General features: G+C 37.5%; 3 protein-coding genes across 10 annotated transcripts; 2 read left to right on the top strand and 1 right to left on the bottom strand.

Moving 5' to 3' along the window:
* Window positions 1-322: 322 nt before the first annotated feature.
* Window positions 323-2,345, top strand: LOC111809130 (probable (S)-N-methylcoclaurine 3'-hydroxylase isozyme 2). The gene is made up of 2 exons (XM_023695489.1): window positions 323-1,300; window positions 1,736-2,345. Exons 1-2 carry the CDS (start codon window positions 437-439, stop codon window positions 2,339-2,341), a joined length of 1,470 nt encoding a protein of 489 aa, XP_023551257.1. The 5' UTR covers window positions 323-436; the 3' UTR covers window positions 2,342-2,345.
* Window positions 2,346-8,705: 6,360 nt separating this feature from the next.
* Window positions 8,706-15,508, top strand: LOC111808075 (probable transcriptional regulator SLK2). 7 transcript variants are annotated; one of them, XM_023693867.1, is made up of 11 exons: window positions 8,740-8,827; window positions 9,374-9,625; window positions 9,914-10,704; window positions 10,901-11,032; window positions 11,224-11,272; window positions 12,654-12,868; window positions 12,965-13,033; window positions 13,416-13,516; window positions 13,783-13,876; window positions 13,960-14,029; window positions 14,270-15,508. In XM_023693867.1, the coding sequence occupies exons 3-11, from the start codon at window positions 10,072-10,074 to the stop codon at window positions 15,208-15,210; spliced, it is 2,304 nt and encodes a 767-aa protein (XP_023549635.1). In that variant the 5' UTR covers window positions 8,740-8,827; window positions 9,374-9,625; window positions 9,914-10,071; the 3' UTR covers window positions 15,211-15,508. The 7 variants fall into 7 exon arrangements, with proteins under 7 accessions (XP_023549637.1, XP_023549635.1, XP_023549632.1 ...); XM_023693864.1 differs by having other exon boundaries at window positions 9,708-10,704; XM_023693868.1 differs by having other exon boundaries at window positions 8,742-8,827; window positions 9,563-9,625.
* A 241-nt stretch (window positions 15,509-15,749) lies between these two features.
* LOC111808077 (F-box protein At4g00755-like) lies at window positions 15,750-19,206 on the bottom strand. Of its 2 annotated transcripts, XM_023693870.1 has the most exons (6): window positions 19,089-19,206; window positions 18,655-18,811; window positions 17,880-18,293; window positions 17,610-17,788; window positions 16,475-16,593; window positions 15,750-16,327 (listed from the first exon to the last, which is right to left on the bottom strand). In XM_023693870.1, the coding sequence occupies exons 2-6, from the start codon at window positions 18,782-18,784 to the stop codon at window positions 16,054-16,056; spliced, it is 1,116 nt and encodes a 371-aa protein (XP_023549638.1). In that variant the 5' UTR covers window positions 18,785-18,811; window positions 19,089-19,206; the 3' UTR covers window positions 15,750-16,053. The 2 variants fall into 2 exon arrangements, with proteins under 2 accessions (XP_023549638.1, XP_023549639.1); XM_023693871.1 differs by lacking the exons at window positions 18,655-18,811; window positions 19,089-19,206 and adding an exon at window positions 18,444-18,576.
* Window positions 19,207-22,358: the final 3,152 nt, after the last annotated feature.

Raw genomic sequence — 22,358 nt, 5'->3', positions numbered from 1 at the left:
TCATATTTATTATAGAATAAAATAAAATAAAGAAATAAATTAATTCTAAAAAGACCTAACACAATTTATTTTTATTATCATTATTAATTAAATAAAGGTAAGTAATTATATGGTTGATTGAAGAAGGAAACTTAGTGAATCACATCGTCTATAATTTATTTATTTAAATTTTTTTGTCGATTAATAAAGTTGACATTAACATTAACATATTTTGCCATAAACCCGACTCATTTGAATGACTATGATTTATTATTTAATATTTGGCTATACGCAAAGTTGAGAGTTGACGAACTAAGCTCGTAATTTAACCATGTACGTCACAGATGGATCACCTAAGTTCGGATAACATTTTCTCGAGATAAAAACAGGTGAGAGTAGCAGAGACGTAGAACAAAAAATTGGTTTATTTGCATCGAGCTCGTGTACGCGAGTGAAGATGGAGATTGCTTCATTTTCCTTTCTTCTTCTTCTACCTCTAATCTTCACCGTTCTTAAGCACATCAGTTCATCTTCAAAACAGCCGCCACTTCCTCCGGGTCCAAATCCATGGCCGATTCTTGGAAATCTCCTTCAAATTGGTCAAAACGCCCACATTTCAATGACCCAATTCTCTCATATCTACGGCCCTCTAATCTCCCTCAAGCTCGGAGCTCAGCGCCTGGTGGTTGCTTCTTCTCCGGCCGCCGCCGCCGCCATTCTCAAGACTCAAGATCGCCTTCTATCTGCTCGATATATTCTTCAAATGACCCCTGATCGAGCTCTGCACGATAACTGCTCGCTTCTTTTCTCACCGGAATGCGGCGATCGTTGGAAGAATCTGAGATCCATTTGCAGAGCCAAATTGTTTACAGCGAGAGCGATCGAATCCCAAGCCAGTTTGAGAAGGAAGAAGATGAAGGACATGGTGGAATTCTTGCAGTCAAAACAGGGATCTGTGGTGGAGATCAAAGAATTTGTGTTCATTACTGTTTTCAACACTCTTTCTAATTTGATCTTCTCGAGGGATTTGGTTGATTTTGTGGGTGATGGGTTCAATGGGATTAAAGGGCCTTTCAAGAACATGATCGATTTGGGTTTGATCCCAAATTTAGCTGACTTTTACCCTCTGCTTAGAAGCTTCGATCTTCAAGGACTTCGAAAGAAAGCTGCCATCTATAAGAACCAAATCGACTCTTCGTCGGAAATTCTTATTAAAGAACGAAGAACAATTCATAGTCGAGGTGTTTCAGCTGCGAGCGATTTCTTGGATATTTTGATCGAAAGTGGATTTACCAATGAACAAATTAGCTACTTGATTCTTGTAAGCCAAAAAACTGTTGATGTCTATTGGTAGGAGGCATTTTGGGAGGCTCAAAAACAAAATTACTGGAGAGTCGTACCCTTAACTTAGTCATGTCAACGGAATCTTCAAATGTATAGTCAAAAGTGACTCAAGACCCTCAATTAAAGAGAGGTTGTTCGAGGACTTCATAGACCTCGAGGAGGCTCTATAGTGTATTTTGTTTTAAGGGGAGGCTGTTCGAGGGTTTTATAAGCCTAAGGAGAGGCTCTATAATGGGAATGATCATAGGTTTATAAGTAAGGAATGCATCCCTACGAGTACAAAGGTTTTTGGGGAAGTCCAAAGCAGACTCACGACAATATTACACCGTTATAGAGAGTCGTAATTCCTACTCAAAATAAAAACTTTTTAGATGGGTAGTTTTCTAATCAAAGTTGTGATGGATTATCGCAGGAAGTGTTGTTGGCCGGCACGGATACAACGACCACGACGGTGGAGTGGGCGATGGCGGAGCTGATGAAGAACAGAGACATAATGAACAGAGTGCGAGAGGAAACAAAGAAGGCACTAAACGGAGGCGCCATTGACGAATCAAAGCTCTCTGAGCTTCATTATCTATGGAAATGCGTGAAAGAAACTGTACGGCTGCATCCGCCTGCGCCATTTCTTCTTCCACGGTATGCTCCAGAAGCTTGTGAGCTTATGGGGTACTCTGTTCCTAAACACACCATGATTTTTGTGAATGTTTGGGGGATTGGGCGAGACCCTTCAATCTGGGAAGATCCTCAATCGTTCAAACCAGAAAGATTTGATAGCTCTGATGCAGATTTGAAGGGTCATGATTATCGGTTTCTGCCATTTGGAGGAGGCAGAAGGACTTGCCCTGGGCTTCCCATGGCGGCGGTGCAAGTGCCTTTAATCTTAGCCACCTTAATTCATAACTTTGAATGGTGCCTTCCAAATGATGAGGATGCGTCAACGCTGGATTTGAATGGAAGGCTTGGTATAACGTTGCAGAAGGAAGAACCTCTTAAGCTCGTCCCCAAAAAGAGGAACTGATATTATCGTAACGAGATGCTACTTGCACTTCTTACTACGTGACTATGTTATCTGTTAAAATGTTTCTAAGAGTGAAGATTATCTTAAATGATTAACCTGTATTATTTCAACATGTTTTTATCTTCGCTCACATGTTTTTTAAAAAAATTCTATAATTATTTCAATTAATACCCGTTTTATTTTGAAATTTAAAGGGTATTTTTTATAAACTACTGACGGTTTACGTATAAAATTAATGGTATGGGTATTTTTTAAATTTTTAAAAAAACATCACGAAAAGAGGTAGGGGTAGCTTTAGAAGCACCCTAAGAGTTGGAAACATGTACATGGACAAGGAACTCTAGGAAATGTTCCCGAGAGGACTATGAGGTTTGATACGTCTTCAATGTCCATAGGAGGACGTGTAGTGAGCGGATGTCTGTAGGCATGGGTCGGTATAGTTACCGTCGAGATAACGTAGCAACTTGGGTAAGTAAAGTGAACAAGAGAATGTCCTACCCTAGTAATTGGGCATTAGCAACTTCCGAGGACGAAAGTTTTTAAGGATGGGAGAATTTGTAGCACCGAGTCTCAACGAGAAATTTAAAACCCGATTTTTCTATTGACCATGTCTACAAATTTTTTTATCGGTTTAACCTAAAAAAAAAAAAAATCTAAAATAATATCTCTAGAAAGTCTACATTCAATATCTACTTTCAATGCCTATTCTAATTCTCTTTGTCTAAGTCTTCATTTCATATCTCTCCAAACTCTACATTCAGTGCTATCATAATTATCTCTCCAATGCTATTAAAAAAAAAAAAAAAAAAAAATCAATTTTTTTACCTTCTATGGAGACCGGTCTAGAAAGCGACAGGCTCAGTGTGGAATGAGTCGTTCTTTCTTTTTATATTTTTTATAACATAGAAGTTCTAACGTAGTGTGGGCGGGCGTCACGAGACAAGCATTTCGAGCTTCTTTCTTTGAAAATGGTCTTTCAATGATAGTATTAGACAGCACGAGTGTATCGATAATGCGCTCCATCCCATGTGCCAGAGGTTTGATTATGCACCCTCTATTCGAAACGTCTGTCGTAAATGGTTTACCTACACAAGAGTCAAGATGATATTATAGGAATTCTAGAATCTCTGACCTATTAATCAAGAAAAAATACATTATTTCTATCCAAACCCTTCCTGTTATCTTCACAACGAGATTTCTCTCGGATACACCTGCGACTCCCACCTCTCAATCTAAAATTTTAAATGGATGGTTAGAATTTTTTTTAATATTTTTTATATTATGTGCGTAAATCCCACATTGGTTGAGAAGGAGAACGGAACACTTTTTAGGTATGAAAACTTCTCCGTATCAGACAGCGTTTTAAAGCCCAGAAGAGTGCCCAAAGAGACAATATCTACTAGCGGTGTGGTTGGACTATTACAAATGGTATCAGAGTCAGACACCGAACAATGTGCCAGCCTCTCTCATCCATCTCTGAAAGGGCTAGACACGAGGCAGTGTGAACGGGTGAGTGGAGAATGGGTCTTACAAAAGCACTTTTTCTTGCATTTTTCTCAGCCAAAGACTTTGACTGGCTGCATTTTCTTTGAATAAGGGTTGGACTTTAATTGAATTATAAGAACACAACCATGCTGTGAGCCAAATTCATCATCAACGCTCGAGTTCTTAACAAAAATGAGGAAACTTTCCCAAAAATGCTTACGTTTATCGGCTCTGTCATCTATGGCGTTACTCCTGTTGGATGATGGAAGTCCCACATCGACTAATTTAGGGAATGATCATGAGTTTATAAGTGAGGAATGCTAACTGGGGAGGTGTTGGATGATGGAAGTCCCACATCGACTAATTTAGGGAATGATCATGAGTTTATAAGTGAGGAATGCTAACTCCATTGGTATGAGGCCTTTTGGGGAAACCCAATGGAAGTCCCACATCGACTAATTTAGGGAATGATCATGGGTTTATAAGTGAGGAATGCTAACTCCATTGGTATGAGGCCTTTTGGGGAAACCCAAAGCAAAGCCATGAGAGCTTATCATACCATTGTGGAGAGTCGTGTTCGTCTAACAACTCATCAAACTTCTGGATATGTTACTAAGATTGATCTTCGAAGCAAACAGGTTAATTCCGATAAAGTTTTATTTAGTAATTCCATTCATTCTATTTTGTTTGAGTTCGAAAACTTGAATTTAAGTTGGAACCACTTAACTATAGTCGAATTCCAAATTGGCTAGGAAAGTTGAAGAACTTGAAGTATCTCGATCTTGAAAACAGTTATGTTTATGGTCTAATTCCGACTTCGCTTGGAAATTTATCTACCTTGGAATATTTAGATCTTTCGAATAACGCTTTAACGGGAGAAATTCCGGTTTCGTTGGGAAGATTATTGAGTTTGAGAGAATTGGATTTGGGAGGGAACAAATTGGAGGAGGTAGGTGAGGAATGTTTTATCCGACTTAGAAATTTGGAGGTGCTAGATATATCAAATAACTTGCTTAAAGGCGTTCTTGTAGATACTCATTTTGCGAATCTCTCTCGGCTGAATACCTTATTGATCGACTACAACGAGCATCTTTCATTCATTGGACATGAAATCTAACTGGGTTCCTCCTTTTCAATTGAAATTTCTCGATGCAAGTTCGTGTACTCGTTGTTTTGGAAGTGAGCTCCCTCGATGGCTTCGAACACAAAAAGCATTGGTTAATCTACAATTGTCGAATATGAGTATCTCCAGTACTTTTCCAACATGGTTGAGATGTCGAAGCCTCACCACTTTGGATCTTTCCCACAACCAAATTGTGGGGCCGATTCCAACCGGCATCGACAATCAAATGCCCAATTTGGAGGACTTGTTTCTGAGCACTAATCTTATTAATGATTCTTTACCACTTTCCTTGTGCAAGTTGAAGAATTTGACATATATGGATCTTTCAAACAATGGGTTATCTGGAATAGTTCGAGGTTGTTTGTTGACTTCAAAGTTGCGTCTTTTAGATCTGTCATTCAACCAGTTCTCGGGGACATTTCCACATTCTCATAGAAATGATCTTTCTAACGTTGAACAATCAATCCCTTTTGAGAATCTTTGAGCAATCAATTACTCGTTGTCACAACTGATGTTAATGGTGAATATAGATCTTTCGAAGAACTACTTGGTCGGTACCATTCCTAGAGAGATAACGATGCTTAAAGGGTTAATTGGATTGAATTTGTCCCACAACAATCTAGTCGGGACGATTCCTATTGAAATAGGAGGACTCGGATCGTTGGAATCACTCGACTTATCTTTCAATCAATTTTCTGGGTCAATTCCTAGAAGCTTATCGAAATTAAATTCATTAGGCGTGTTGAGATTATCCCACAACAATTTTTCTGGAGACATTCCTCGAGAGGGTCATCTCTCTACATTCAACGAGGCTTCAAGTTTTGATGGTAATCCTTATCTTTGTGGAAATCCGCTCCATGTGAAATGTGTAAATGAGGATGCATTTGAGCCACCGTTCGGAACTGAAAATCAAGATGAAGAGGATGATAAATGGGAGAAGCGGTTGCTTTACATAATGATAATACTCGGATATGCCGTTGGATTTTGGGGAGTTGTCGGAGTTTTAATATTGAAGAAGAGTTGGAGATATACTTATTTCAAGTTTACCGATGAGATTATACATAAGGTCCATTCAGCAATCTGTGTTTCCAAATGAGTTGGTATCATATACAAGATATCTCGATTACGTTCCTCGAGTTGAACATAGTTGGTAGAGACGTGCATTACAATTTGTAAATTAATCTAAGTTAAATTGTTTAAAGAACTTAGTCCATTTAACTTAATAGACACGAGTTTTAAATCATTAACTATAATATTTATGAAAACAATCTTATGCAATTAAACAATATCTAAATTCCACGTCCCGTCTTAAATTCATTTCCACGAGCAAATCAGCTCCTTCATATAAATTTTTAATATAAATATTTCCAAGAACAAAGACTCGAGAAGTCAAGAAGTCAAGAACAAAGACCCATAAACGAAAAGTCGATTGAATTTGATTTGTTAGACATGGGAGACCAATGGCATCAAAACTCATCTGATTTACCCTCACCCTCAGACGTTATGAACTTTTTCCAAAATGTTCTTGGAGACTATCCTTATGCTCGTGATAATGTTCGAAGCCGGGTTTTATTTTTCTTCAATAATATTTTTTTATTTGTGTTTTGAATATTCATAAATAATACTAATCTAAAATGTTTGCAGGAAGTTGTTCAAGAATCATATGACAGGAGAACTTTCAACCGTGGATATCAGAACTTTGGTGGCAGTTCTCAGTATATGAATGATTTCTATCCAAGATTCGAGAACTTACAGATGAACCCAACTTATATCAGTAAGAACCAAACCAACAAAGAATTCATTCGATAGACATTTACTTCCTTAATTTGAGAGGGTAATCAACAAAGAATATGACAAAAAAATGACATCATTTTTGTTGTCATTTGCAGGACATGACGAGGATGACGAGGATGACAACAAGGTTGACAAAAAGGATGACAACAAGGTTGACAAAAAGGATGACAAAAATGTGAGCAAAGGATTGTCTATAGAACTTATGTCGAAGTTGTCATCTCACGAACACAAGGGCAGTTCATCAAAGTGGTTTGGCAAATCCTCTCAAAAGCATAAGTATTATCTCGTTCTTGCTTCTTGATATCATCTTGTGATACGATCAAAATCATTTTTTATACTAAGTATTGTAACATAAAAGCACTCGAGAAATTTTCACTAAGAGTTAGTTCTAAATCCAAACATCGGCTTACCCTTCTATTAGCTTATCAAGGACACGTTCGATCACTGAGTCAGTATCCCGTCGTATTTATCTTTCTACTGATGCTTATAGTTGCTCCCCATCCTTCGTAGGGTGGTATTGCTCCGCTCTAAAATTAGCTTTCGAGAATAGGAAACCGAGCCCGAAAGCTAGATCGAGCATAATTTTATGAATAAAACATTGTAAATTTTTATATTTAATATATTAGACTTGAATTTAAAATTAATTTTGTGTATTTGTGTGTTGGCTAGGTGTGGCATATGCAATTTGAAGTATAAGGGGAAGGACAAAGTGACAACTTTACCCTGCGACCATAAATACCATCAACATTGTATCTTCAATTGGTTGAAGGATAATAAAGTAATTCCACCCATCAATTCTCTTTTTTTGTTTTTTTAATTCAACAAAACTTTTCTAAATTTTTTTGATTTATTATAACATTAATTGAATTGTGATATAATTATGAATATTGATATTCCATTTTAATTTATTTACAAAGTTTAATTTATTTATTTATTTTATATTTTTTTTCTAATTTTTTTTTTATAATATAAAACAGAATTGCTGCATTTGTGAGAAAGAGGTTGTTATATCTTGAAGCATCAAGACCGACAAATGGAAGAGGAATTATTTGATTATTATTATTATTATTATTATTATTTTATTTTCTTATTGTCAAAATATTTATAATATGTATTTTTTTTTAAAAAATTCTCTTATATATGTAATAATTTCAAGATTATAAGAAATTATTTTATTAATAAAAATATCAATAAAGTGTAATTAAATATATTTTAATACTTTAAATTTTGACCTTGTTCCTAAGTATGGGTCGCTACAAATATCTTGATCAGACGTAAACCGATATTTGATGTTTCTGAAAGACTCTACCATACTTCGGGTTCGGGTCATGATAACCCATTGTTTAAATGGGCTCAAATGGATTTGGGCCGAACTATTTAATGGGCTCAATTGAAAAACATGGGCCCAATATCTTTCTAATTTTTAAATTTAATTAAATAATTAAATTTTAACTTGTAATGAAGCCACACGTGTGATTGTTTTATTGCTCGTGTCATTCGCACGTAGAAATCTGACAGTCTGTCACTGTCTCTTGACTAGACTCTCTTCAGGCCAGAATCGCCTACGGCCTGATTCTCACGAACATGTAGAACTATAATCCAATGATATTTTGCCACGTTGCATAGTCAAAACTAAAAGTGAGGAGGCGGTAGAAAATTGGACAGTGTTTAGGGTAGAAACGGCCGCAGGTGATCCATACTGGTAAACAGTGACGGAGCTGCAATGAATCATGATACATCATAAACAAAACATGAGATCAACCAATGGGTTTTCGACACGTGTCTGACGATCTTCTTTCTCTAAACAGTGTAATGAGAACCGACTCCGTTTGAACCAAATCTAAGAGACGTGCCGAACGCGTTACCGTCAGTAGCCGGTGCCACAAGACTGGCTACCGGTGAAATCGGTCACTTGGATCCCGGCGATTCCCGCTATGTATATAACTGGCACCCCCTTTCTCAATTCTTCTTCTTCTTCATCTCTTTCTCTCTCTCTCTCGGATTTCATTTCTTCGAATTCACAGCGAAGCGAAGGTTTAGCTTCCATTTCTTGTCTGGTTTCAGCCACTTTTCCGCTTTTCAAGGTTGGTAGTCAAACTTCTGTCGTTTTTGCTTTAAATGGTTTTTATAGCTCCTTAATTTTGTTGTTCGTTCTGTGTTTTTTTAATTTATTTTGTAATCGGTTCGGATTTGGATCCTCTATTTCTGTGCTCATGGCTACTTTGCCCTTTTTTCCTTCTGTTCGTTCTTTGCTTCTTGTTCGTGTTCTTTTTCTTGCTTGATCTTCTCCCTTTTTTGGATTTCAATGCTTAATTTAACTTTAGCTATGGGTTTTTGGAGGCGTAGCTCTCTGTCTATTTCTTTCTTTTATAGATTGAGCCGTAGTGATTCGAATAGCAGTTTGAGTTCTGTAGCAGGGTGCGATATAATTTAATTTCTGTTCTTTGTGGCTAAGATAGGTAAAATGTTTGGTTGTGAAAGTGCTTATTTGGATTAAGTTTAGCCTCAGTCACTTGTGAAAGTTACTTACATTTGGGGAACTGGTTTTTATTTTTTAGTGGCCGTTNTTTTTTTTTTTTTTTTTTTTTTATCCCGACGCTAATGCTGTTGTTTTGTTTATTTAACCACAGGGTCTTCTGCCTATTGTGAAAATAGCGACCAGGGTCGCAGATCACAGGCCTATTTGGATCTGGTGGTTAAGAACTTATAGGAGATGTGATTATTGATTGCTAACTTTAAGAATTAGGGGTCAGTTTATTCTCAATATTTTTAGTCGAGTACTGAACGCCTCCTTTGTTGTTCGATCATGTGTTTTTTAGATTCGTGGATGTCTATGAGTAACATGCTGGGCTCAGACTCAGCTGTGATCAATCTTCCTTGAAGTGAGTTTTGGGGGTTTTTTTAACCTATGGATTTTGTTTAGATATCATATTTGGTTGGTGGGTCAGTAATATTTTGTTGTAGTAATTAGTGAAGACTGGCTCTAGAGAGCTACTTGGACGCTGGCCACCAAGGACTGGTGCCCCCAATGGCATCTTCTCGAGTGGCTGGAGGATTAGCGCAGTCTTCCTCAAGTTCTGGGATTTTTTTCCAAGGAGATGGGCAGTCCAAGGGTACTATTAAATCTCACTTGGGCTCATCTTATGGAAATTCATCAAATTCAATTCCAGGAGCTGGACATTCAAATTTTGGTCCTGTTTCTGGGGACACAAATAATGGAGCGTTGAATAGTGTGGCTAACTCAGGACCAAGTGCTGGGGCAAGTTCTTTGGTTACAGATGCAAACTCTGCACTTTCAGGTGGGCCTCACTTGCAGAGAAGTCCAAGCATGAATGCAGAATCATACATGCGATTACCTACATCGCCCATGTCTTTTTCATCAAATAACATGGGTATCTCAGGTGCATCACTCATTGATGCATCTTCTGTAGTGCAGCACAATCCTCAGCAGGATCATAATGCCACTCAATTGCCACAGACCCAGCCACAGGCCCGACAAGTTTCTCCAGGGGATGCATCACTGTCTAATTCACAAACAGCCCAAGCTTCACTCCCCATGGCTGCACGTGTCTCTGGATCGCTGATGACAGATCCCAACAGTTATTCTCAGTTACAGAAGAAACCACGCTTGGATATTAAGCAGGATGATTTCCTGCAACAGCAGATGCTACAACAGCTACTTCAAAGACAAGATTCCATGCAACTGCAAGGTCGTAATACACCTCAGTTACAAGCAGCATTATTTCAGCAGCAACAGAGATTACGGCAGCAGCAACAAATGTTTCAGTCTTTGCCTCCTTTGCAGAGAGCTCATCTGCAGCAGCAGCAGCAGATACAGTTGAGGCAGCAACTTCAACAGCAAGCAATACAACCTGTGAATGCTATGAAGCGGCCTCATGATGGTGGTGTATGTGCTCGGCGGCTAATGCAGTACCTATACCATCAACGTCAAAGGCCTGCTGTGAGTTCATCTTCTGTCTTCTTCTTTTGTTTCTTGGGGTTATGATCTGCATATTTATGAACAAGTCTTCTTTCATGAATTTATGTTTACTTTTATCCATTTCCATGTAAATATTTTAGATTCTATTTCGCATCATCTTTTTACATGTACTTTTTAAAGCCTAAATATCAACTATTACTTTTATGACTTCTGATAGGATAATAGTATTGCCTATTGGAGGAAGTTCGTGACAGAATATTATTCCCCTCGTGCAAAGAAAAGATGGTGTTTGTCATTATATAACAATGTTGGTCATCATGCACTTGGTGTTTTCCCTCAAGCAGCCATGGTAAGTTTTGCCTACCTTGGTATATTTGTGGGAATTTGATTAATTTTTGTATGAAAGGAATATTTTGTGATCTGTAGAATTGGTGTGCAGGCTGTTAGAATGATGTCTGCTATTTTTATTTTGTTAATCCAATTAGATAGTCGTGACATGTAGCTTCTCCCCCTAATTCTCCCTTGTGATCTATATTTCAGGATGCATGGCAGTGTGACATTTGTGGTTCTAAATCTGGACGGGGATTTGGTATGATACTCGTGACCTTCTTTATATTACTTGTAGATAATTGAGTTCTCCAAATTGCTGGCGTGTAATGTGTAAATACTGTCGGTAACAAATGAGGGGCTGTTGTAGAGGTTTAGCAGATTATCTTGATATGATTAGGGTTTGTTTGATTGTTTGACTCCTAGTAGTATACCTTGTGCCTTCTTTTTTGAGGTTTCTTTTGAGTTTTGGATATGAACATGGACCTGGTGAACGAGTGATCCAGTTTTAAAACCATCTTATCCTAACACGCATATTTGAGGGTTTTGCAACGGGAATGACGGGAGATTAGACTGCATAGTGTTAGGATGCAATTAGGGATATTATAAGGGTATTTAGTAATTAGTTAGAGAGGTGTTTACGGAGTTTAGTTATACACAGAGAGAGTGAGGACGGGGGAATGAGACATTTGGTGAACGAATTAGGGATTGGGAGAGATCTCAAGAGGGAGGGTGCAAGTACCTCAAATTACTTGTTTTTCTTGGAATTTCTTCTTGAAAATGCAATATATTAGTTTTGTATATTTTCTATGTTTGGTTTCCAAACACACAGCTCATCCTTTTATCTTAGAATTTAAATGGGAACGCAAGCAAGGGGTTGTAGACGAGCTACCTTTAGTAGAGAAATAAATATCACAAGCAAGGAGAAAGAGATCTCTTTACGATAAACAGTCTCATTTGAGTGTGGTTTGTATGTTTTGAGAAAGTAGTCACTAGCTATGGCTTTCTTCAAGGCTGAATAAATCATACCATGTTTATAAGCACACTAGAAATGATAGAGATGTTGTGTTAATTGTATATGTAGATGAAACTATCCTCATAGGTAACGATGAAGACGGATTGACTACTCCGAAGAAAAGATTAGCGCGAGTTTCAAATCGAGGATCTGGGTACTTTATAAAATGTTTCCCGTGGGTGGGATTCATTAGATCAAAAAGAAAGGAATTTTTTGTTAATGAGAGAAAATATTGACTTACTCGAAGAAAATGAGAAATAGATCTGAAAAAAAGGAATTTGAAGTTGCAAGCTGCAACATATGAAAAGTTTATAAGATAAGAAGAAAGACTTGTGGGTTCAGATATTCAGTGCGGATGCCTTCTGATTTCTATTCTCTCTTAGCTACAAACATTTCCTCGACCTAAAAAGTGCTTTGTAGAATCATCAAGGCCTAGAGTTGTGTAATATGATGCTTGTAATTTTATATTTTGTTAACTATCACTGATTGAATTAACATATTCTTATATAGTCAAGGACATCCGTCCCCATTTTTTGATTGAAGTTATATTGTCTTGTATTACACATTTCTAATTTGTCTTTGCTGATTGATAAATCATAACATAATCCATTTCATGTGATGGTTTCAGAGGCTTCCTTTGAAGTGCTTCCTAGACTAAATGAGATCAAATTTGGCAGTGGAGTAATTGATGAGTTATTGTTCTTGGATATGCCTCGGGAAATCAGATATTCATCTGGAATAATGATGTTAGAATATGGAAAAGCGGTTCAAGAGAGTGTATATGAGCAACTTCGTGTAGTTCGTGAGGGCCAGCTTCGTATCATATTTACACATGAATTGAAGGTCACCTGAATGATTCTGTAAATTGAGTTTCCTAATTCTATTTAAGAATAAACTCTTTTGTACTAAAATATTTTGGCAATTGGATTCTACATTCAGATATTGGCATGGGAATTTTGTGCAAGACGCCATGAAGAACTTCTTCCTCGTAGGCTGGTTGCACCTCAGGTATTGTTTTATATACTTTTTGTTTCTCTGCGCAGATATCTGCTAATAGTATTCTGATTCTAACTTCTCATCTGAAATGATATTATTATACCAACTGGGTTTTGTCAGTTTGTGTCTGGAAGAAAAACATTAAGTTCTTGGAACGAAGTTGATATATAAATTTGACTGCATGTCTAATCAGAAATGATAATTTCTTCTTTAAAGAGACTTTTAACAGTTTATTTGGGCATTAGGATTTCTGTGTACTTTTGTAGCCAACGTTTCCAATTTATAATCTGTTCAATCAAGCATCCCATGTTGGCTTTCTGATATTTTGATGTGACTGATTGATCTTCTTTTCGATGTTGATTGATCCTTTAAGTTGACAAATGTTTAAATACAGGTGAATCAGCTGGTTCAGGTGGCACAGAAATGCCAGAGCACTATTGCTGAAGGAGGATCCGATGGGGCTTCTCAGCAGGATTTACAAGCAAATAGTAATATGTAAGTTGATCAATCAGATAGTGAATCCATCTTCTTGTATCAAATTTGTCTAGTGTAAGTCAAGTGACCTTGAAGTTCATAAATTGGCTTGGTTGTACGAATGTGTGAGGATTTCTATCAAGTATACGACACTTCAGGGCATTGGCTATCCAAAATCTGCTGCCTGCTTTAAATGTTGGCTGATTGCACTTTCTTGCTTCTTGAAATTGATGGAGCACCTTTATGATCTTAATGCATCGGATTTGCTAATGCAATCTTTCTTCTAGGGTTTTGACTGCTGGGCAGCAGCTTGCAAAGAGCCTGGAGTTGCAGTCACTGAATGATTTGGGGTTCTCTAAAAGATACGTTAGATGCCTGCAGGTACATTATCAGTACTTTTCTGCTTTGGTTTCATTTTTTTCATGTTTGATTTAAGTGTATTTGTTTCTTCTCGTTAATTACAGATATCAGAGGTTGTCAATAGCATGAAAGATTTGATTGATTTCTGTAAGGAGCAGAAAACAGGACCAGTTGGTATGCCTCATTCTTTCCAATAATTTCCACAATTAGTTCTTGGTCTTGTTGAATGAGCATTTTATTAATATTTTATTGATTTTGGAATTTTAAATTCTTGTGGTGCAATTATAGTATTAGTAGTTGCAGTAGCATAATCCATAATGTCTTCGGTATAAGCATCTTTAAGATGCATAGTAACCACTTTTTTTGGGCGCTTTTAGTATCAGATTTGAATCTAATGATAAAAGCTTTTCACAGAGGGTTTGAAAAGTTATCCTCAGCACGCTACAGCCAAGCTGCAGATGCAAAAAATGCAAGAGATTGAGCAGGTTGCTACTGCTCAGGGTCTGCCAACCGACCGTAACACCCTTAGTAGAATGGTCGCCCTGCATCCTGGACTGGACAACCAAATGAATAGCCAAAATCAACTAATCGGTAGAGGAGCTTTGAGTGGTTCGGCACAAGCTGCGTTGGCATTGTCTAGCTACCAGAATCTGCTAATGAGACAGAGCTCAATGAATTCAACAAGTTCAAACCCACTCCAGCAGGAGACAACGTCATTCAATAACTCAAACCACCAGAGTCCTTCATCAAGCTTTCATGGGACAACTGCATTATCATCGGCACCAATGCAGAGCTTGCCTGGCAGTGGTCTTTCAAGTCCTAATCTACCACCTCCGCAACAATCTCAGCAATCTCAAGTTCAACAGCAACTGCATCAACGCCCGAACACCAACAATTTACTTGTGCAAAACCATCCTCAGACTACCCAAGGGAACAGTAACAATAATCAGGCCATGCAACATCAGATGATCCAGCAACTACTCCAAATATCTAATAACAGTGGGGGAGGGCAACAGCGACCACTTCCTGGATCAAACATGAAAGGAGGAAGCATGACCGGAACTTATACGGGTTTTGGAGGCAGCTCTTCTGTGGTGGCAGCAGGCTCAGCCAATGCATCCGGTAGTAATACGCCTGCCCCAACCCGTAGTAGTAGTTTCAAAAATGCTTCAGCTGGTGATGTATCAGCAGCAGCCGGTTCTCGTAGCAGTGAGTTCAACCAAAGAACTGCAGATTTGCCGCAAAATCTTCATCTGGATGAGGATATAATCCAGGATATAGCCCATGATTTTACAGAAAATGGGTTTTTTAACAGTGATCTTGACGATAATATGTGCTTCGCCTGGAAAGGTTAACTTACTTAATCAGGCCTAACAATTGGCTCCCACCCTTGGGTTAAGTGGAGAACTTATATTTTGTACAGTATATTTGGGATATATATTTTCTTCTGATCTCTCTTTTTCCCCCCCTTTTTCATTTTTTTTGGGTTTTCTTCACAAGTGAATGTTGTATTTGCCCTGAGAACGTGCTTCTTAGCAACTCATTAGGTATTTAGAGATTTTCCTGTATGGTATTTTACATCCGTTTGCAAGTGTTTCAAAGTGTAATTTCTGAGTGAAGACTTACAAAACAAAGAGCAACTTTAGTTTGTCATTATTATATATATGATGATAGATTGAAACTTTAAATTCTTCTGAGACTTGAAATCTCTGCTATTTTCTTGCTTCTAACAGGAGTTTGAGAGATTCAAACCATCTTCATTTCTCAAGAAAAAAGATGGAATAGACTGAAACTATATTCATTCACAGGAATAGGCCAACAATGTTCTGGATACGATCAGGACTAAATAGATACAAATAGGAGTCAAGAAAAGAACCATTAAAGAAAACGATTATGACCCGAATTGTAAGATTTCAGGACTTAAAAGAAAGAGTAAAATAGCACAACTTAAATTTGTGATATACGCATTGAAGCTTATAAATTATTTACATACAAGTTTTGGCATCTACAAGACCACCTCATATCACTAATCTCAGAAGGAAAAATGTTAAGATAACTGAACCAGCAGCAAGGATTTGCGCATTCATTCACTCTCTAACTATTGACCCTAACACTTTGGCTATATAGAAAACTTACTTGGCTCCTGCGCACCAAATTCACTTTATTCAGTTCGGCATTAAGGATAAGCTCCTCCAAGATTACCATTCTGCAGTTTCTTCGTCAATGTCGTCATCATCATCAAACATGCCACGTCCACCAAGTAATGTATTCAGGACGATGTGCTCCCATCCATGGACACCTCTCTGAACCAATCTAGAAGCCCGAGAACGACCACGACCAATCTCTCCATTAGTAGATGAGGGCTCAGGCAACTCCGGGAAATACTTCAAAATGCACTTTCCCGACTGGTCAATTATATCCACGTCATATTCAGGCAAGAGTGGGCGACCAACAACTTCCACATGGGAGACACTGGATCATTCATTCAATAAAAATGTCGAGTTACGATTCAACTTAATATTGAGTTCGTATCAAACACATGAACCAAAATAATTATGACCCACGCGAAACTATGCATTACTAGAAGGAAAACGAATTTTCAGGCTTTAAGGAACTAACCATAAGTAATATAATCCATCCATTTCTTGTCTCTGGACTCTGCCTAAGAGTTCAACTTGCAGAACCCCACCTACGCAGAAAGCAGGCTCGGGAAGCTTAAATATTTGCAGCGTGTTTTCCTGTTATCATTCAATAAGTGAGAAAGTCATAAGGAACACAAATTTGTAACAGAAGATATGGCATGAAAATCAAAACTCAATTCATCAGCCATGGATCTATTGCAAAAAGTAAACAATATATATGTTAGCTCATACAAATAAAAGTTCTCAGGATTTGGATGCTAAAACCAAGGAATGAACATGCTTCATAGAGTGTAACAGCGCAAACCCACCACTAGTAGATATTGTTCACTTTGACCCATTACGTATCACTGTCTGCCTCACAGTTTTAAAACACGTCTGCTAGGGAGAGGTTTCCACACCCTTATAAGGAATGCTTCGTTCCCCTATCCAACCGATGTGGGATCTCATAATCCACCCCCTTTGGGGGCCCAGCGTCCACGTGGGCACATTGCCCGATTGCTAGCTCTGATACCATTTGTAACAACCCAAGCCCACCGCTAGCAAATATTGTCCGCTTTGACCCGTTACGTATCGTCGTCAGCCTCACGGTTTTAAAACGTGTCTGCTAGGGAGAGGTTTCCACACCCTTACAGTGAATGCTTTGTTCCCCTCTCCAACCGATGTGGGATCTTACAATCCACCCCTTTTGGGGGCCCAGCGTCCTTGCTGGCCCACTGTCCTTTGTCCAGAACTAATACCATTTGTAACAACCCAAGCCCACCGCTAGCAAATATCGTCCGCTTTGACCCGTTACATATCACCGTCGGCCTCACATTTTAAAATGTGTCTGCTAGGGAGAGGTTTCCACACCCTTATAAGGAATACTTTGTTCCCCTCTCCAACCGATGTGGGATCTCACATAAAGTGTCAATAAGAGGATTGATTTTTTTTTTTTTCAACTCATCAAAGGACCAATTAAATATCTAATTGAATCCCAGACCTATGTCCAAAATGAAAATTTCCATTAGAAAGATGCTTGAAATTAAGATGAACATGAAAGCTAATTGGCTACGCACAACATAACAAAAGCCTTGTCCATATGATAAAATGTTAATGGATATATTTTAACTTACTTGGGCCATTGGAAATTCTGGAGAGACATAAGTCCAGATAAAATGATCACTTGCTGAACTATAGTCAACAGCCAAACCATTTGAAACGCTTGTACTCGAGTTTACAGACAACTTTTGATGTCCCATCTTAAATCGAACAGCCTTTGCTGAATATATAGGGAATCCATCCTGAAAATATGCTGATGCAGACATGATTATCAGTTAGTTAAGAGATGTTCAAGTCCAAAAGTATGTGTAAGTACTTATTCATAGAGCAGAGTTGGGCTAAACCTAGGAATGGTTGAATGTGAATTTCAGAAATAGCACATAGGTTGGAGACCAGCCCATAAGTTAAAGTCTCAGGAACATCAGGATCTCTTGAACCTAAACTGGACCAATATGATGCTCGATTGTATAGCCTATCACCCGGTTCCAGCGTGTTTTCAATACTTTCTAGAGGATTATTATCCGTGGAGGATGCTTCAATGGCCACTCCAATACAATCATTTCTAGTGACAGGGTTGAGACTTCTAGCAAGCAGCAAATAGATTCTATGTAACCTCAGCAGGTATTCCCCTTTCGTAATGTTGCTAGACTCAACTGTTGAAGTATCAATCATGCCATTCACTTCAATAAAATGGGCAGCACCAGATAAATCAGGAAACAATCTCAAGAACAGCTGCTTGCTGAGGCTATTCTCAATAACTGCAAAACATCAACAGAACATTCAGAAACAAGAAAGAAAACATTCTAAAACCGAACAAATCTTACATGTCGCAAACTGGATGCTATAGGTTCTAGGACCAGAGTTACAAATGATAATCAGATGCAATAAGAGCATGAAACTGCTTTTAACCATATGATCAAGTAATTTCAACATTTAGGTGCCTCAACGAAAAATTTCCTCCCTAGAAGGCTGACAAATATACAAGAAACAAGTATCACTCTACAACCTCCCTGAACGACTAGGAGCATATAAAAGAGAATCAGATGCCAAAATACGACATATTGCTGAATATAGCTCCCTCCATTGTTGCCAAAACAAACAAACATAGCGAGTGCTTACCTAACTGGCGCCAAGAACTTGAGACTAAGCAAATGCGTACAAGGTCAGAAAGATCATCCAAATGGGTAAAGATCTTGAGGGACAAGTCGACGCCAAGCCATTTCAAGATATCCCAGCTGCTAGTATTCATTTTACCAGAGGCCAATTTTGCGAGAGCCTTACACCATCCAAAATTGCAAACTTAATCAGCAACAATGGTGGGAACAAAACCCACGACATCAACAAAATCAAATAAAAGAATGCAAAATGCTCTTATGTTTCTCCATATTATACATCAATCAATCAATCAATCAATCAATCTCAGGGAACAGACATTCTCAGAAACAGAGGAGCCAAAACCCATCAATTATGCAAATGAAACATAGTTCCACAAAATGCAATCATGATGTTGAATAGGAACAGAAAATTAATGTGTAAAGACCGATCAAACGTACCTCGGAGGAGGGAAGCAAGAAGAGATGGCAATGAAACCCTAAGAAAGGCGAACGGCAATTGGGTTTGGTTTGAATATATTTCCCAAGCAACGTTGCCTCTCAATAATCAGGAAACGAATCTATCAAATCTTTACTCCACAATATATATATATATATATATATTTATTTATTTATTTATTTATTATTATTATTTTTTTTATAGGTTTCTTACCCTTTAAATTTTTAATTTAATAAATTTCTAAAAAAGTAAATTGTAAATAAAAGTGGTCAAATAATAGTTAAATAATAATATTATTAATTATGATATTTTAGGACATAAATAATACGTTATAATTAAAAAAAACTATATGATATTATAACTTTCCTTTTTCGGACGTTATAACATATAAAAAAATATTGGCTAACTAAAGTTTAATAAACCTTTCAAACAATTTCACGGGTATATAATATACAAAATTCAAAGTTGACTTACCCCTTAAGGAATTATAATGATGTATGTATACGGGATGACCTAGAATTTTCCCTCTTCTTCGAATTGGGATGACTCGGGTCTCTCGTTTCTCACCCGTTCAATCTCGCACAAAGGCGGTGGAGCCATAGACATTCTAGCCCATGGTATGTCTTGCCCAAGACCCATTTGGGCCTTGGATTTAGAAGAATAGCACAACCCGAATGTATAATTGTCTAACTAACTCATGCCAAGATTCTGAACCTAGATTCAACATTCTCGTGCATCTCCTATGATATGTTCACGTTATTTACTCTTTGCTTTTAAGAGCGAAAGCTATCATCATAGACCAACATGAATATACTTTCAGCATAGAATTACTCCCGGCAAAACATGTTTAACCATGAAGTTCCTATGATTGATTCACCGAAAAGGAAGGTGCACTTTGTAGCTATAAGTAGTTATCCTATTCTTATGATCACTCGTATTAGGACGTGGGCTCGGTTGATTCGTATACTTTTCATTTACGTGATCGTCAATGGTAGAACATATGACGCATGAATATAGATATTAAACACATGGAGTAAAGTATAGGATAATGGATATGTAATGAGGTTGGAAGAGGCACATGGAGTGCTGAAAACAGTGAAGAAACAATGTGTTCTCCCCAAGTGGTAAGCTTGGTGTATGCCCACAGAGGGGATTGGATTGGGGGAAGTGATAGGGCTTAAGTTGAGGTGTGTTTGAGGTTAGAGATAAGGTTTTGTTTGGATGGAATTCCATGACACTCACTTTGGCACATCAAATGTTCTTGTTTTGGACCTCCCTTACCTTCATCACAACTCCACATGCTCAACAAAACCATAGATTATGACACCAAAACACACCCCCCTACCCCATTTTATGTTATCCACTTTCGTTAGACCCACTACCCGTCCCGTGCTATCTTCATACCACTAATTGTGATATGAACCAAGAGACATCAATCATATGATATACTTCAACGAACATGCGAAGAAAATATTGTTGAAAGTATCAAAACATATTTCAATTCATGCCACGTTAAAAGAAGAATGAAGTTTCATGTTATAAATTTTGGGTGGATTTCAATTTAGAGTTATTGTATTTCATCATGATGACTCAGTTTCTTTGCAATTCTACGTAGTTTAGATTGCATGTAGAATCATTCAAGCTCNGTTCTTGCCTTGAGATATTTGATCAACAAGAATCATTCAAGCTAGACATGATCGATCTTGCTTGTGGAGTGATTCGAATCTCAAACAATGTTCTTGCCTTGAGATATTCGATCAACAAGGTAATCCAAATCTTATTCCCCTGTATTGATTTCTTATCTTATCAGATATTATCCTCTTTCGAGCTTCCCTGGTTTCCATACCCTTATAAAAAATATTTCGTTCTTCTCCCTAACCAACGTGGGATCTAACAGTTTTACTGCTTATAAACCCGGTTTAGAAATTATATGCAAGAATTGATGGACATGAAATTTTTATAATAAAGTTTGATATGAAAATCATACCAACTTAAGCTTAAATGGAGCATATCATAAATAATAAAATTGACATTCACTAAGCTATTCTATTTGTATTTATTATATGGGTTGGCTTGATAGGAACAAATCATAGCATTGAAAACTATAGAAGTTAGTGTAAAAAGTGAGTTACAAATCACATCAATACATGCAAATGGAAAGCTTTGTTGAGCGATTCGATACAAATATATAAGATGCAATTAATAAACCCACTAGAAGTAGAAATAGAAATTACGTTCGAAACAGCCGGACTAAACAGAAACAATAGGAATCTTAGGTCCTTGCGTATGGTCGTTTAGTTCGTTCTCCTCTCCAGCCAATGTGGGATTTTACAGTTCATCTCTTTGGGGCCAACGTTCTCACTGACACACTGCCCGATGTCTACCTCTTATACCAATCATAATAGCTCGAGCCCATTACTGGGTTTGCCGACACTCAACCCGAGAAATTTTTGGTGAAAAAGATGGTTCCCACATAAATCAAATTTATATTCTCAAAACTTCAAATATTTGATGCCTTACTTTAAACTACTTTCTTGTCTTTTGCTTTTTAATTTGTACAAAATAAGTTTGTTTCATATCAATATATTTATTACACTTTAAATTACTTTGTTGCTTTTCTACGTAGAACCACGTTTTATTCTTTAGTCAAGATCATAACGCAAGCCGTTTAGTTGAGCTATACTCATATTGACTCCTGATCTTAGATAGCCAAACTCTCATTATAATAAGCTATTAACAAGCGTGTTATATTATGTAAACTTATGTAAGAGCTGAAGCGATATTGTCTTTTTTGGGTTTTCTGTTTCAGACACTCAGCTTCCCCCTTAGGGTTTTAAAAGGCGTCTAATAGGGAGAGATTTTCACACCCTTATAAAGAATGTTTTGTTCTCCTCTCCACCTAACGTAGATCTCGTGACTTATGGTGGGTGAGGTTTGTATGTGGTCTTTTTCCTATCGATCGAGGGACGATGGAACACCAACTTCATTTAAGGGATTTTTGGAATTTTCCTCTTATTTTTTTCTCATAAATATTGTGACATAATTCTTTTCATATGTCATTGATTCATATTCAATAATATCATTTTTCATGATATAAATGAAAGGTACTTTTCAAAATTAAAAAATAATTAAATATTACGATTAAAGTTATTCTTATACGAATTTTTGTTGGTCGGTAAAACATTTTTTTCAAAGAGGACAGAGGTTCGAATTCACTCGCACCTCATATGTTGTTGAACTCATGAAAGAGATCTTTTCTTTTTGGCTTGAGT

The sequence above is a fragment of the Cucurbita pepo genome, chromosome LG13 (genome assembly GCF_002806865.2).
Source record: "Cucurbita pepo subsp. pepo cultivar mu-cu-16 chromosome LG13, ASM280686v2, whole genome shotgun sequence".
In the NCBI taxonomy this organism is placed as follows: Eukaryota; Viridiplantae; Streptophyta; class Magnoliopsida; order Cucurbitales; family Cucurbitaceae; genus Cucurbita; species Cucurbita pepo.
This window is presented reverse-complemented; position numbering and strand designations above follow the sequence as displayed.